This window comes from Schistocerca nitens, chromosome 1 (assembly GCF_023898315.1).
Source record: "Schistocerca nitens isolate TAMUIC-IGC-003100 chromosome 1, iqSchNite1.1, whole genome shotgun sequence".
Lineage (NCBI taxonomy): Eukaryota > Metazoa > Arthropoda > Insecta > Orthoptera > Acrididae > Schistocerca > Schistocerca nitens.
The window spans coordinates 1,013,447,967-1,013,463,533 of NC_064614.1; the positions used below are offsets into that span (position 1 = coordinate 1,013,447,967).

The 15,567-nt window shown below is 37.7% G+C and overlaps 1 protein-coding gene across 4 annotated transcripts in view; it reads left to right on the top strand.

Annotated features, from left to right (window-relative positions):
* Nucleotides 1-14,680, top strand: part of LOC126195906 (septin-2) — a 318,131-nt gene extending 303,451 nt beyond the window's left edge. For all 4 annotated transcript variants that reach the window (XM_049934527.1, XM_049934526.1, XM_049934525.1 and 1 more), the window contains exons 7-9: nt 1,308-1,464; nt 13,176-13,260; nt 14,393-14,680. In XM_049934527.1, coding sequence (XP_049790484.1) covers nt 1,308-1,464; nt 13,176-13,260; nt 14,393-14,527 — 377 coding nt within the window. In that variant the 3' untranslated portion in view covers nt 14,528-14,680. The remainder of the gene's footprint in view (nt 1-1,307; nt 1,465-13,175; nt 13,261-14,392) is intronic.
* Nucleotides 14,681-15,567: the final 887 nt, after the last annotated feature.

Here is a 15,567-nt window from a genome sequence, read left to right on the forward strand (position 1 = left end):
TTACATTTGTTCTGAAGAAGGCGTGGTTACCCATGCTGAAACCTAGGTAGTTTGTGCAATTGAGGCGGATATTTCATAATTATATTGATTCTTATGATTGCTGACGTGCTGCAATGCTGAAACTTCTTAGGTTAGAAATATGTATGGGGCTAGAAGAAATTATTTTACACTTTCTGTTCATTTTAAAAATGTATTGTATTAACAAGTTTTTTATTTAAATAATTTTTATTCCTGTATTTGTGTTTGCAAAAAGCATGAAATTCGCATTTTCCAACATTGCAAGTGGGCTGTCATCAATGTAACTCAGAACCCAACATGGGATCCTACCGCACACCATGTTGAAATTTTTCAAATTCTGAGTGCCTATTGCTGTTTGATTGAGATGGAACTGATGGTATGTGCTTTGAATGAAGCAAATAGGTTAAACCCTTAAACCAGCTGCAGCTACTAAATTTTTGCATGAGAATATGGTTCACACAATCAAAAGCTTTAGCCAAGCTACAAAATATTCCCAATGGTAATATTTTCCTTTTTACTGAATCTGCTATATCATCCATCAAAATTAATATAATCTGTTCAGTTGACAACACTTTTTGAAATTAAGATTATTTGCATTTATCAGGTCTATTGTGCATGGATTTCTCAAAAGAAAATTAAAATACTGGTAATAATGGGATGGGGTGGTAATTTTATCTCCTTTTATGTGATGTGGTTTGACAGTAGTAAGTTAAAGTCTGTCTGGGAAGATGTATTACCTAAGCAATTGTCTTGTATAGTACTAAGTTCAGTTGAACAACAGTCGATTAATTCACTTCTGATTTCATCAGAACTACTTGAACATTTATTTTTAAGAGAATAGATAACATTGAAATCCACCTTTAAAGAAATTTCTTCATTTTTCCTGGTCAGTCTTGCCTCCTCATTTCACTGTATGTTCAGAGTAGTTCTTATCTTGTTGCTGAAGAAATTTATTTTCTTCTTGGAGTTACTAACATTTTCAGTCAGATCACTTAGTCTGGAATCTTATGGTATAGTTAGTAATATAATTTAATCCTGTGCTCACCTGTGCTAAGCAGAGCCTTTGTATTTATGGGACAAGAAGACTGAATGAATGTATGAGTCAGTCAACCAACCAACCATTGGTGAAATGTTGTGAAGATTGTCTTGTACTACAATTATTTTGTCCCCATGTTTTGTGTTAAGGGTATTCTTACAGCTTACTGAACTTCCTTAAGTTGTATTATGCTAGTGAAATTGCATTACTTTTTTTTATTTTTGTTAATATTCAAATATTTCTCCTTTTTCAGTTGAAAATCCAAAACATAGTGACTTCATTAAACTACGAACAATGCTTATTTCTACCCACATGCAGGATCTGAAAGATGTGACACAAGATGTTCACTATGAGAACTTTCGTGCACAATGCATTTCTCAGATATCGCAGCAGGCAATCAGAGAGCGGAGGTACTCCAGCAAATTTCAATATATGTATACTGTACTATTTCACATTTGCTCCCTTCGTAAATCATCCAGTGTGTGACAGTATTATCTTTGTTGTAAATATTGCTAAATAAGTGAATGTCAGTATATACTGCTTTGTGATTAAAGTATTGTATCCAGACATTGCCCTGTGAATTCTGTAGTTAAAAGTTGTGTACATGTGGATGAATTTAAGATAGTTGAGTGTCTAGAAAACAGAAGTTGCAAACATTGCTACATCTTGTGTGTGTGTGTGTGTGTGTGTGTGTGAGAGAGAGAGAGAGAGAGAGAGAGAGAGAGAGAGAGAGACTGTGGAAGATAATCTTACAGACTAAAAGGTAATGTTCTCTCCATTTTTAGTAACAACTGTCTACTTACAATTTCCAGAGTTTCCCTCTTTATAAGCAGAATTATTGGAACCTTTTCCTCTACATTATATTTCATTTTGTGCAATATTGGGATAATTATTAAGTATCTTTGGAAAGCCTTCCCATTACATCATGGTAGAAAATAAAAAAAAGCCTCATTAGTCACTCTTTCTACAAATTATCTGAAAATCTAGATTCAAGAATCAAAAAGTTCTGTTAGCTACATGGCAAGTAGAAACATTTGTTAAAAAGATGTATGAGAAATAATAATCTATACACATTATATTTTAATGTCTCCTACCGAATTTTTCTGTTCATGTGTTATGGCTGATCCCAGTAACTACTATAGGGATTTTTATATGATTTTTGCTAATTGACAGACTGATCCAGGAGGAAAGTTTTTGTGTTTCTGTACATATTTAAAGAATTTGCCAGCTGTACATACTTAGTGATACACAAGCAAAGTCAAGACAGGTTGCTAATGTAGCACAAATAGTATTTAGTACCTATAAATGTAAAACATATTTTCTTTGAAAAATACCACTGCAGTCAAGTAAATATTAAGCTATTAATGGCAGGTGAACAGCAGCTATATAACTAGAGGAGGCAACAGCTTTTTTCAAAGAAAGAAAGAAACAAACAAACAAACAAAGAAAATTTGGAAGAGTTCAGGATGAAATAGTATTTGATGCTTCTGTACTTATTGATGTTACATCACTGTGTATTAGATCCTTACTTATTTTGGCTACAATAAAAATTTTAATGGCTGTAAGACATAGTTGCACAGAAATGTTAAGAGAGAAACCATGTTCTATAAGATTTATGACCAAGTAGTCTATAAAAAAAACAAAGAATGTTCCATGATCTCCCTAACAAAGCTGAGGTGTATCCACACATGGTCCATGTCTACTTTAATTGCCGGCCGCGGTGGCCGTGTGGTTCTAGGCGCTCCAGTACGGAGCCGCGCTGCTGCTACGGTCGCAGGTTCGAATCCTGCTTCGGGCATGGGTGTGTGTGATGTCCTTAGGTTAGTTAGGTTTAAGTAGTTCTAAGTTCTAGGGGACTGATGACCACAGCAGTTGAGTCCCATAGTGCTCAGGGCCATTTGAACCATCTACTTTAATTACACAACCATGTTAGAATTCGCCATTGCTTAATAGTCTGATAAATTAGTTTAATAAGCTCATAGGTGTCAAAATAAACCTCTGTTCTTTAAATCTGCTTGATAATTATTGCCACTGGAAATCAAGCTCAAATGATTTGATAATTATCTTGTAAACAGTGTGTCTGAATGCGATACTCCCAGCAATTACTCACTTTGACCCTACTTGGTATGATATGCGTCATTTGTGATATAATTCAGTGACTTACGTTGGTCCAGTCACATTAATGTGAACAACTGTCAAAAGCCTAAATAATCGCCTTTAGCATTGCAGACTGCTGTGAGATGTGCAGGAAGGGGGTCAGAGAGGTTCTGGAAGGTACCATCAGGAATGTGAAACCATGCTGATCCCAGTGCCATGGCTAGCTGTGATCGGTTTCTCAGTTGAAAATCCATAGCTCAAACAGCCTGATCGAGGTGAGCCACAGATTCTCAGTTAGGTTTAAATCCTGGGTGTTTAGTGGCCAGGGGAGTACGTAAAACTCATCCTGGTGCTCTTCAAAACCATGTGCACACACAACGAACATTGTAGCATGTTGTATTATCCTGCAGCACATGAAGGAATGAAAATAATCAATTATTGAGGAGGAGGAGGAGATTAGCGTTTAACGTCCCGTCGACAACGAGGTCATTAGAGACGGAGCGCAAGCTCGGGTGAGGGAAGGATGGAGAAGGAAATCGGCCGTGCCCTTTCAAAGGAACCATCCCGGCATTTGCCTGAAGCGATTTAGGGAAATCACGGAAAACCTAAATCAGGATGGCCAGAGACGGGATTGAACCGTCGTCCTCCCGAATGCGAGTCCAGTGTGCTAACCACTGCGCCACCTCGCTCGGTCAATTATTGATAATATAATGTACATGGATGGATAGAAAGTCTACTCACCGAGCAGCGGCAGGGGAAAAACACACACACACACACACACACACACACACACACACACACACACACACACACACACACACACAAAGGTACTTAACTTTTAAAGAAGAGTTGAATGGGAAGAAAGAGGGTGAAGCAAAAGGGCTAGAGAGGTTTAGAGAAAGGGGTACAGTTCAGAAAAGTCACCCACAACCCCAGGTCAGGAGAGACTTACCATACAGGATGAGAAGGAAAGACTAACAAGCCGTCTGTCCGCATGAATGGCCATTGACAAACTGTGGCCAAGAAGAAAGCTGGACCATCCAGTTGCTGAGCATGCTGCCCAACACAACATACTTCATTTTAATGACTGCTTCACAGCCTGTGACACCTGGCTACCAACACCAACTTTCTTGAATTACCACCACTTTACCATTCCCCATGCATATGCTGCTCTCCCTCCCCCTCCCTGCCCCAGCTACCCCCACCACTCAACTTGCTACTCCTATCGTGCACAATTGCTCGCACTCTGGCCTTGGCAGCCAACTGTGGTCATGTGTGTTGTCTAATTCCAATGAAGGTCTTTTTGGCCAAAAGCTTCTTATTTGACAATATTTTTGTTGGCCTGTCTGTGACTCGGCATCTCCACTATATGGGAGTAATAGTTTGCCTGTTCCATAACATGCTCATACGAATATGTAGACCAAAATATGCACATGATCTGTGCAGCTTGGGAAATGTTTTGTGCTGTACTTAACAGTACTGGTACCTTCAGGTAGTCTTGAAGAAGCCATAAAATTACAAAATCTTAAAATTCCATTACTGATTTGCCTTTCATACCCAGCAAGTGAGGCGGGATAGTAGTTAGCACACTGGATTTGCATTCAGGTTGACAGTTCAAATCCCCATCCAGATTTAGGTTTTCCGTGTTTCTGCAAATTACTCGAAGCAAATTCCAGGATTGTTACTATGAAAAGAGCATGGCCAATTTCCTTTCTCATCCTTCCATAATCCTAACTTGTTCCCCATCTCTAATGGCTGTACTGTTGATGGGATGATAAACTCTGATCTTTCTTCCTCTCAAGTAAACATGACCTTTCCATGGACACTATGATTTAGTTGTGCTTGTCAACTATTAGCATCTCTTCACCTTGCAATGACAGATTTATGTTACTGCGATGCTTAGTTAAGTCAGCTAGGAACTGAAACTGAATTTATTGCCCTTTCATTTCAAGGAAGACTTCTATTTCCTCAGAAATGGCAAAGAAAACATCAATAATTTTCCCCTGACCAAGCCAATAAATTCTCCAACTAAGGCAATGAATTTTGTGCTCTGTTAAGGTTATGTCCTACTCTGCTTCCATATCTTTCAGTGTGATGTGGTCAACATTACTGTTGACTGTTCTTCTTCCACTACGGTCACTTTTTTAGTTTCATTCTCGTGGTCTGGCTACTCCATACCATGACTGTGCACAAATTTATTCCTCTTGACTTTGTATCCAGGCAGTGTGGTGCTGTAAGAGTGTGCCACACCACTTCTAACTACTGAAGAATCTTTCTTCAGCTGCAATCATCTGTATTGTTCGTACTATTTATATCAGTTGTGAAGACACATCCAAATATTAGTAACTTATAAACTTAAATGCATCAATCAATACATCCAATCACATTGAACTCAACCTAATATCTAAGATTTACAATCTTCATTTGTCTTGAGCATTTACATTACTGTACGTCAGTTTCCCCTGAGGCATTCATGACACCTTCAAGGAGCGTCACCAAGGCGGAAATGTCCATGTCCAGCAAGTGCTACTGCACCCACTACATTACGCCCTGTCGCTGCGTGTGCACTGTCTCCACAGATCACAAATTGGGGTGCACAGAGCAGATATTTATCCAATACATAAAATGTTTCTTATAAATATGAACCATCTTTTCATGAGGGGTCTCGCGAATAAAACATGTTGCACTAAAAGTTGTTGTTGACAATATTCTTTCTCCTGATAACTTTCTTATAAGTCTGTTTTACGATTTTTTTTTAATTATCGCCATTCTGACATTGGTGGACTATTCCTTTGTTGAAATCCAACCAGTCATTAAATCTTCAATAGATTACTTTATGTGTCACTAACAGAGCTTTTATATCTTTTAACTTTGGTTGTGTGCTATATGAATATATACATGAGGAGCTTCTGGGCTTCCTAATAATAACTTCCTCTATGTTCATTAAAACTTCAGCTTGGTCAAGAATATCATTCTCAACTGTCATGTTTAAATTCCCAGTGTCTTAAAAAACAACATAAATACCTTTGTCAGTGTTAATATTCTCAGTTTCAATAGAGCAACTGGGTGTCCATTGCTACCACTAACTGACTTAGGATGGTAGGTTGATATAGAGGAGAGGACCAAACAGCAAGGTCATTGGTCCCAACGGATTAGGGAAGGAAATCTGCCATGCCCTTTCAAAGGAACCATCACCGTTTTTGCCTGAAGTGATTTAAGGAAATCAAGGAAAATCTAAATCAGGGTCGCTGGACACGGATTTGAACCATCATCCTGTTGAATAAGAGTCCAATGTGCTAAGCACTATGCCACCTCACTCAGTCTACTAAGTGTGCCCTCAATGACATAAAATTAAAATGAAAATTTGCATTGGTCGCATGTGATGACAATTGCGCGCTTTTCTTTTGTAGTCTCTTTCTGAATCGGGAGATTTTTTCTGCAGTAAACTCAACATTTTGTTATTACCTTGTTGAATAACACCAAGACCACCACGACCACCACCAGTCTTCATTACGTTTTACCATTTATTTTCAGTGGAGGGTTTTCTTTGTTGGATAAATAGCAATAAATTTCAGTAGTAATTTTATTTTACTGTTCCACTGTCTGTGCATAATATATTGCAAGTTCTCCGAATTCTACTTCTGAAAAAGCCTCTTCAATAAATGCATTCTTAGCCTCATGCTCAACAATTTCTGATTATAAAGTAAAGGCAGAAAACTCCTCTGGGTATTTCTCTCTCTCTCTCTCACACCCTCCTCTTTTCTCTCTCTCTCAACCATTGCTAATTTGGGTATCTTTCTGTGCATAAAGCACTAATCTCACGTCTTCATCATTTTCATTTATTGTGAATAATAGGCTGTTATTCCAGACACTACCATTTTTGTAATTCTTTTTCTATTGCAGCTTTCTTTGCCTGAGATATGAAATATGTGACTTTATCTTCATCTTACAAGGTGGTGCTGCTACAACTATGGTTTCCTGTGAGAAAGGTTACTTACATCTACATGGATACTCTCCAAATCACATTTGTGTGCCTGGTAGAGGGTTCATTGAACCACTGTCACAATTCTCTATTATTCCAATCTCGTATAGCGCATGGAAAGAATGAACACCTATATCTTTCTGTACGAGTTCTGATTTTCCTTATTTTATTGTGGTGATCATTCCTCCCTATGAAAGTCAGTGTCAACAAAATATTTTCACATTCTGAGGAGAAAGTTGGTGAATGGAATTTCGTGAGAAGATTCCGTCGCAACGAAAAAAACCTTTCTTTTAATGATGTCCAGCCCAAATCCTGTATCGTTTCTGTGACACTCTCTCCCATATTTCACAATAATACAAAACGTGCTGCCTTTCTTTGAACTTTTTCTATGTACACCCTGAGTCCTATCTGGTAAGGATCCCAAACTGTGCAGCAGTATTCTAAAAGAGGACGGACAAGCGTATTGTAGGCAGTCTCCTTAGTAGGTCTTACACCTGCAAAAGAATATGGTGAACTCGCTTGATGCACCTACTCCATTTCTTTTCCACAACTATCTCCCATTTTATTTCTTGTGACAAATCACTTTCTTCTTTTTGTGTTGGTATGTAATATTCATTCTGATTAGTGATTATTCATACTTTCTTATATTAGTCTCCTCCTTTAACCACAGCCTGGCAGTTCAGTTTTGTGGAAAATCAGATGCCAAAAGTGAATGAGGATCCATCTTATTGTATTCTTGTCATAAAATCCCGTTTGTCCTGTAATCATTTCAGTGTTAATCATTCATCAATCCCTGCCTCCATAGCTGACAGTCATCATGGCTGCCAAAGATTTTCCCTTGGTGGGAGGACTGATTTGAAGTGCATTCAGTCTTGCAATGACAGCTAAGGAGCTACATGACCGATTAGTAGGGTTTCCGAGGTCAATAAACACGGCGACAACTGGAAGAGCAGTTTCCTGTACACGTTCCCCTCTACAACACATCAAGTGATGCTATTGGCAGAGAGAGAGAGAGAGAGAGAGAGAGAGAGAGAGAGAGAGAGAGAGAGAGAGACAAAAGTCGTTCAGGTGTGATTGGCCTATCTAGGTCCAGAATGTGGAACTTTAACTTAATTTTAACCAATTTGATCTCATTGTAATGTCCTCTTGTAAATTAGGTCTGCAGCATCCATTGTAGATATTTACTCATCAGTTTTCACTTATAACAGCTCCTGACATCCTATTTGTTTATCATACTCTCCAAAAATGACCAATCTTTAAAACCACTATGAAAACAAGGTATTTTTGTGCCTGTATTAAAACCACTCCGTGCAAATTCTTCAAAACACCATGAAGCTGACTTATTGAATCTACTAATACTTAAGTTATCTTGTTCATACCATTACTTCCTGTCCATCCTTCGCAAGACTGATGTAACAATGACAGAAGGCTCGAGGGACTTCACTGAATATTTGCTAAACACTCTTTTGCCAGATGAATCTGCAAATACAGGTAACAACCGTCAACCAAAGCACCATGAGCAGATAAGTTCTGAATATAGTAACAATGATGTCCTGCTCCTACTTCCTCAGGATGAAGTAGTGGTTTTGATTGCCATTCTTAAACATGGCAAGGCACTGGGTCCAGATGGTATCTGTTTGGAAGTGATGCAGAAAGTAGTTCGAACGATTGTGCCATTCTTAATACATGTGTTGAACAAGATACTGAGGTACAGCAGGGCACCAGACACCTGGAAACCTGCATTTGCAATTAGTGTGACAAAAGGCCTCGATAAGGATCCCACAGAGCTAAAGAGCTATATACAAATATGTTTAATACATTAGCACAAGTTCAGGAGTGTCTTCTATGCACGTGTCTTTAAGAACACTGAGTGCTCCAGGGTCTCAGTGCATGCCAGTTTGGCTTTTGCAAAGGTAAACCAATAGATTATACCATTAATCAGGCTCTTAAAATTGTAGACAGGGCAAACGGGAAATATTGTGCGTAGTTGTGATCAACATCACAGGCACATTCGATAACTTACAGTGGCCTGCTATTTTGCCTAAGAAGTCTTCAGATCCCAAAACCCCTTCTATAAGGGTCACACAGTTGAGTGGCTTGCTGCACAGCAAAAGGTAAACAAACAATAAATAAAAAACAAAGGGCTGTCCACAAGGCTCAATATATGGGCATTATATTTTGGGACCTAACGATTGAGCTGCTGCTGGGACTGCTAGTTGGGGCTGATGAAGCAAATGGAGTTATGGCTTATGTTGATTATATCTTGGTAGTGATCTCTGGAGATTATAGACATGCAAGCTTGTAGCAAATGCAAACCACATGCTCTCAAGGAAGCATGGATTGTGTAGAAGCAATGCATTAACAATAGGTGCAAATAAAACTACATACATGCTGCTTGAGGGCAAAATCTCCCTAAACAGGAATCCAACTTTCATGTTCGATAACAACCCAATTACAAGAAGCACTGTATGCAGGTACTTAAAGTGTTTGCTCAACAACAGAAGATACTCTCAGTTCCTGTAGGTATGGTCTGCTTAAAGGCTGCGAAAATGATGTACAAAATTGCCATTTCTGTCATTGCCAGCTTATTCCTGGAGACTGTTCAACTGAACCACAATGCAATACTGATTTCAAAAAAGGATATTTGTGCTGTGAGCTGTACAATTGTATGTTTAGTCTCTACCAGATGATCACATTGTGCCAATTTGGTCACTGAGACATCAACATGAGTTCTCTATAATGCCCCTCAAAAACCACTGTAGTGCAGTTCTGCCTCTGAGATATGGACAGTTATAAGACAACATAGGCTTGAGGGAAGACATCAAAGAAGAAGGGATTACTGCCACAGGTCCCATGCAAGTGCAGGAGAATGTCTCCCATGGCATAATACTGCTCCCACCAGCCTGTGTCTGTGGCTGGATGACAATTGACCTAGTGTAGCAAAAATGAAATTCACCCGAAGAGCTGACATGTTTCCACTGATCAACAGTTGAATCCAGATGGTTCTGTGACTACTGCAGTCATAATTGATGATGTTATTAGGTGCACTCGCATTGTGCTCTTTTGGCAAAGATGCCACAGATCATCTAGTCTACTTATGAGCAGACGAGAGACTGAATCCCACATTCTGCGAAGAGTCATGGATGTCCAACTATTTAGCTCCTAGTGGTAGTGTGCTGTCCCCTACCTCTTTCCATAGATACTCAAGAAAGTAGCATGTGAACATTCGACCAGCTTCAACATTTTTGAGATATTCATTCACAGGCTCTGCGTAATAATAATCTGCTCTTTGTCAAAGTCATTTATCTCAATGGAATTTCTCATTTGCAGCCCATGTCGTTGCTATGGTGATCTCCCATCCATGTCAGCTCTGCTTAAATACTTTTGTTACTGCATCATGTGCCTGCAACTCCACCACATGGCATCCAATGTTGCAATGGGTAGTTGTCATAATGTTGTGGCTTATCAGTGTATTACTTTCATGATAAAATTGATGTTCGCAGGTCAGTTTATTATCTATAAAATGTGCCTAAAAACTTGCAAATTTGGCTTGAGTTGCCATCAGACTTTTATTCTTCACATTTTGTTCATTTTGTCCAACAGGCTGAAAGTACATTACTTTGGTTTTCAATAGGTTAATAATTAAATTTTCACTTTCAAAATGATGATGTTTTCGCTATGAAGTTCTGAACTCCTTTTGAAGATTACCAAGGACCAGATGTACATGGTGATGAACTGTTCATTATTTTTAGGACTTGGGAGGCCACTTCAATGTCAATGGTCCCAATGTTGAGCTGTGTGCTACACCAAATTTTAGGGCTCATTCTGGATCTTTTCCTGTCAGTGATGTTACCTTTATTCACAATATTTCAGTGTTTTGTTGTCTATTTGTCATATATGACTAGTAATGTCAAAATACTTCCTCAAGATAAAGACTAAAAGCCTCCAGCTATGCACTTGATTCAGTCAATTTTTTGAAGAGTGTTGTATATAAAGTACATTGATAATGATATTGTTCCACTTTCCCTGAAACCATGTTGCAAATCCCCTAATGTATCCTTACCATCTAGCATGTATTTTATTATAACTCTTTTTGACATGTTAATTTAAGGTGGAAACTGAGGAAATAGGTCTGCCGTTTCAGATAAGTTTATCATTTCCACATTTAAACAGTGGCTTGACAATTACCAACTTCGCATTACTGGGAAATACACCTTTCCTGGACAATAGACAATTAAATGAACCAGTGATGAACTGTGATATGACCATTTACAACATCTGATAAAATAATGTTTCTGCAAATAGTAATTAAGTGATCTTTATTTGTGTAGCTTACTTTTTTAAATAAGAATAGAGAAACTCTGTCTCACCCTCAGAACTTTTTTTCTTCACCTTTTTTATCAGCTGGAGAACAGGCTTTGTATCTATGAGGGTACTTCAAAAAATAGGTTACACATTACTATGGTAGGCCAAGTTAGTTTTACTAAATGCTGCACTAAACGTCAAAGTGCTGCAGATACATGACACTGTTTTCCAACACAGTCACCAAGGCTCCGTTAACAAGTCAGAAAATTCTGCCATTTGAGAAATTCTGCGTGAATGTCCTCATTGTTGGAAAATCTTTTTCTCCCAGATGTTTCTCCTTGATTCCACGAATATTGTCATCTGTGGTCAATGTCAATGGCCTTCCTTCCCAATCACCATCACCCATGTCTGTGCAGCCTTGATCAAATTGTTGGCACCATTTCTCTATGGCTGGTTACAAAATCGCATTTGATACATATACTGCCAGAAATTCACAGTGAATCTGTGCACAATTTAGAATGGTACTGTCCAGGATATTTCAACTTTGAAATAAGTTTCCAGTGGATTGTGCCATTCCATTTGAACATTGTGATTGTCCATACTGCAGCAGAGCTGTCTCTGCAAGAAGCTACGAACATGTACTCTCTTCTGACAAAGTCCTAGTCCTGTTGCACAGAGGTCTTGGCATGGTACGATATTTCTGAAGTTCCTAGGAACCTCAGGAATCTGTCACAGTTATAATTGATGAGTTGGGGGTGCACTGTTTTTTTTTAAAAAGTCACTTTCCATGACATCTATAAAATAATCATTCAAAAAAATTATTTACTGTAACTGGATCACTTACATGTTAACTTTCTAAGTTATTTTTATATCATTGATTTTATTTCTAGATGGGTTGTCCTTCAGTCCTTTGACTATAGATCAGCAAGATTTTACAAAACAATCTGACCTTTGTCTCTGAGTTTACATTTTGAGTTTTTAGTCTCTCTATTTTTGTGTTTGTTTTTCTGGTGTTTATACTGCCTGTAACAGCTCTTTATGCATATTTAAATGTGTATATCTATGTAGCCCATACATTCTTCCATTTTTCCCTTTCAGCTGTTTTGTTTAGATTTACTTCCATTAAAAGAAATGTGCTGTCAGTGTGTCCAGTTAAAGTATCTATGAATTTTTTCCCGCTTACTGTCTACTTCTTTAGTCTGATGCACTGCTTGCCAGGTTTCCTACCACAAGCTGTGTCTAAGTCAATGTTAGTCTTGGAGAGTATTTTCTTATACCTCCATACTTTCTTACATTCATAATTGCACCCTATTTCTAATATTTGGCTTGAGCTGTCAGAGATATGACCATTTGTAGTATCTACTACGATAATGTTTTCACAATTAGTAATTATGTGATTTATTGCTGTGGCACTTGTATTACTTATTCTAGGTGGATACATACGAGGAACAGTTTGAGTCTGTACAACAGAATACCCCTAAATTTTCTTACATCCATCATTGCAATCTATTACCAATATCTGGCGTAAGCTGTCTGAAATATGACCATTTGGAGTACCTACTAAGATAATGTTTTCACAATTAGTAATTATGTGCTGTGGCACTTGTGTTACTTATTCTATGTGGATACATGCAAGGAATAGTTTGAGTCCATACTATAGAATGCAGTCTGTGAAGTATCTGATTTTTTATATGCCCTCCAAGGCATTAACGTTTATTCATCTGTATCTGGTTTCAGCAAACTGAAGAGAGATTCTGGTCCTGCATATGAACCAGTAACCATCAGTGACACTGATCGTCTCCTTTTACAAAAGGATGAAGAGGTGAGTTCCGTGTAGAGCTGAGGTTTGTTAAACAATGGTTAGTAATATTGGGATATTTTTCTACAGCAATTTGGAAATGTAAAACGAGGAAGTCATTTATAGAAAACTTCACATATGAGAGAGAGAGAGAGAGAGAGAGAGAGAGAGAGAGAGAGAGAGAGAATATGGATATGTGTAACTGCATAATCACTTATACTCAGTTAAAAGCTGGATCCATCTTTGTTTGTTTTTATTTGTATCAGTTTCTGTCATGGAAATGCTTCTGATTGTATGGTGCCTCTTAACCCTCTGAAAGACAGTTCAATATGAAGCTCCCTTAGAGGTATAGTGACTTTGTAGGCTCTTGACAACATTTTTTAACAACTGGTGAATGCAGGGTTTCATGGGCAAACAAACAACACTTATTTATAAGACAATGACAGAATTATCCAACCTTTGGATCTGTTGTATATTAGAAACATAACATTCATAGAATACTGAAACTGTGTTAAGATCAGAGATGGTTTGCAATTTTCAATAGAAGCACGATAGGCTAAAGCTCTGTAGCATACACGAGAGTTTTGCAAGAAGAAAACTTTGTTACTAATACAGCTTAAACTAAAAAAAATAAATAAAAGAAAACAAAAAGCAAAGGAAATATGTCATTTTGGTGGCACTATAGCATTTCTAATGAAGTAGTAACACATTTTGGTGATAAAAAAAGACTCTCTCTTCTAGTTTGCTTCTTGATCAGTCAGTGACTGAAAGTATGTCTTCCCCAAGTCACTTAAATATGTAGTACTAACCACTAACTACAAAAGTGAAGATACTAATGACAGACCTATTTTATTCCCTCAAATCTTCACATTTGTTTGTGAAAGACTGCAACTGAATACTGACACATTTTTTCTTGGGAGAACATAAGTTGTCAATTGCCTCTCAGTCTGACTCCTGCAAAATAAAGATCTTGCAGAGCTAAAAGAAAGAAATTATTTCACTGGTATTTTCTGTGACTTGTGATTGTGTAGACCACTACTCCAGCACTGTTCCGTAATGTATACAAGTGTTACATAACTGTGAAGCACAATCATTTCAAACCCCTTGGGGAAAGGCGAAAACAAAAGAAATTAATTTAACAATTTTCTCTGGACAGATTCGGCGCATGCAGGACATGCTAACACAAATGCAAGAGAGGCTAAAGGCCACAGGTGCAAGCCCGATGTTTCGTCAAATGAGTCCAGGTAGGCAGTCGTCTCAAGAACCACAAGACAGTGTTGTTAATGTCTGAAACTGAAGATGATAATTTGTGTATTTAAATAATCAAATATTTTGTGTTGAAGATTTTGTATGTAGAATTGTTCGACTGTTTTATATGTATACATGTCAGCTTTGAATGGATTGTACTCAGTTGTTATGTAAAGAAATATTCATAATTTTTTAATTCCTTTTATGTTACTTGTAATAAGAGGCTATCAGTTGACCAATTGCCAATGGATGAGAAGAGTATAGTTAGTTAATTCAAATAGCAAGTATACATATTTTGTCAGTGTTCTTTGACTGGAAGTGATACACAGCAAGCAGAGACCTCAAATAACTGAAAATCTATAATACAATGAAACGTCCTGTCTTCCTTCTCCCTTTTCATCTTTCACTTCATTTTTAATTACTGTTATAATCTTTAAAATGGCACACTGAAAGATTTGTTGGGATTAACATTGCGACTTGTAAATAGGAAAGGAAAGTGTTCAGTCAAATGCAGAAAAGCCCAATTTAACAATAGAATAATACAGATCACAAATATCTCTCCTTCAGTTAGCAAATACTCTCTCTCTTAAACAAGACAGAAAGTATATATTTCAACTTTCAGAAATTGCCTACAAGATCAAATACATCCCCACCTCTCTCAGAGCGCGCGCGCACACTTGAAAACTGCCTGTGCACAATCCTGTGGAAAGTGCTGTGATAAGACTCTAGGCAGTCTTATTTAAGAAAGCTTTGATGGAGGAAGCATTATTTTTCATTTTATCCAGTCTCATATTCCAATTTTTTCTCATTCAGCTTATGTAATGAAGATTGTATTTATATGGAAACAAGCCCTGTTGTCGATGAACAAAATGAGAAGAATAACGAAGTATTTCCTTTTTTGGTGATTATATCATGTTAAGCCAAGCACTAGTAGAGTTCAGTTAATTTAAAAAAAGACAAAAGTTTCTGAATATTTTTTGCTGCTTCCATTAGACTGACTTTCTTATGATCTCAGGATCAGAGATAAGGCCTATAAGTAAGAACATTATATTTCTTAAAGTTGAAAGTTCGTTGATCAGCGGA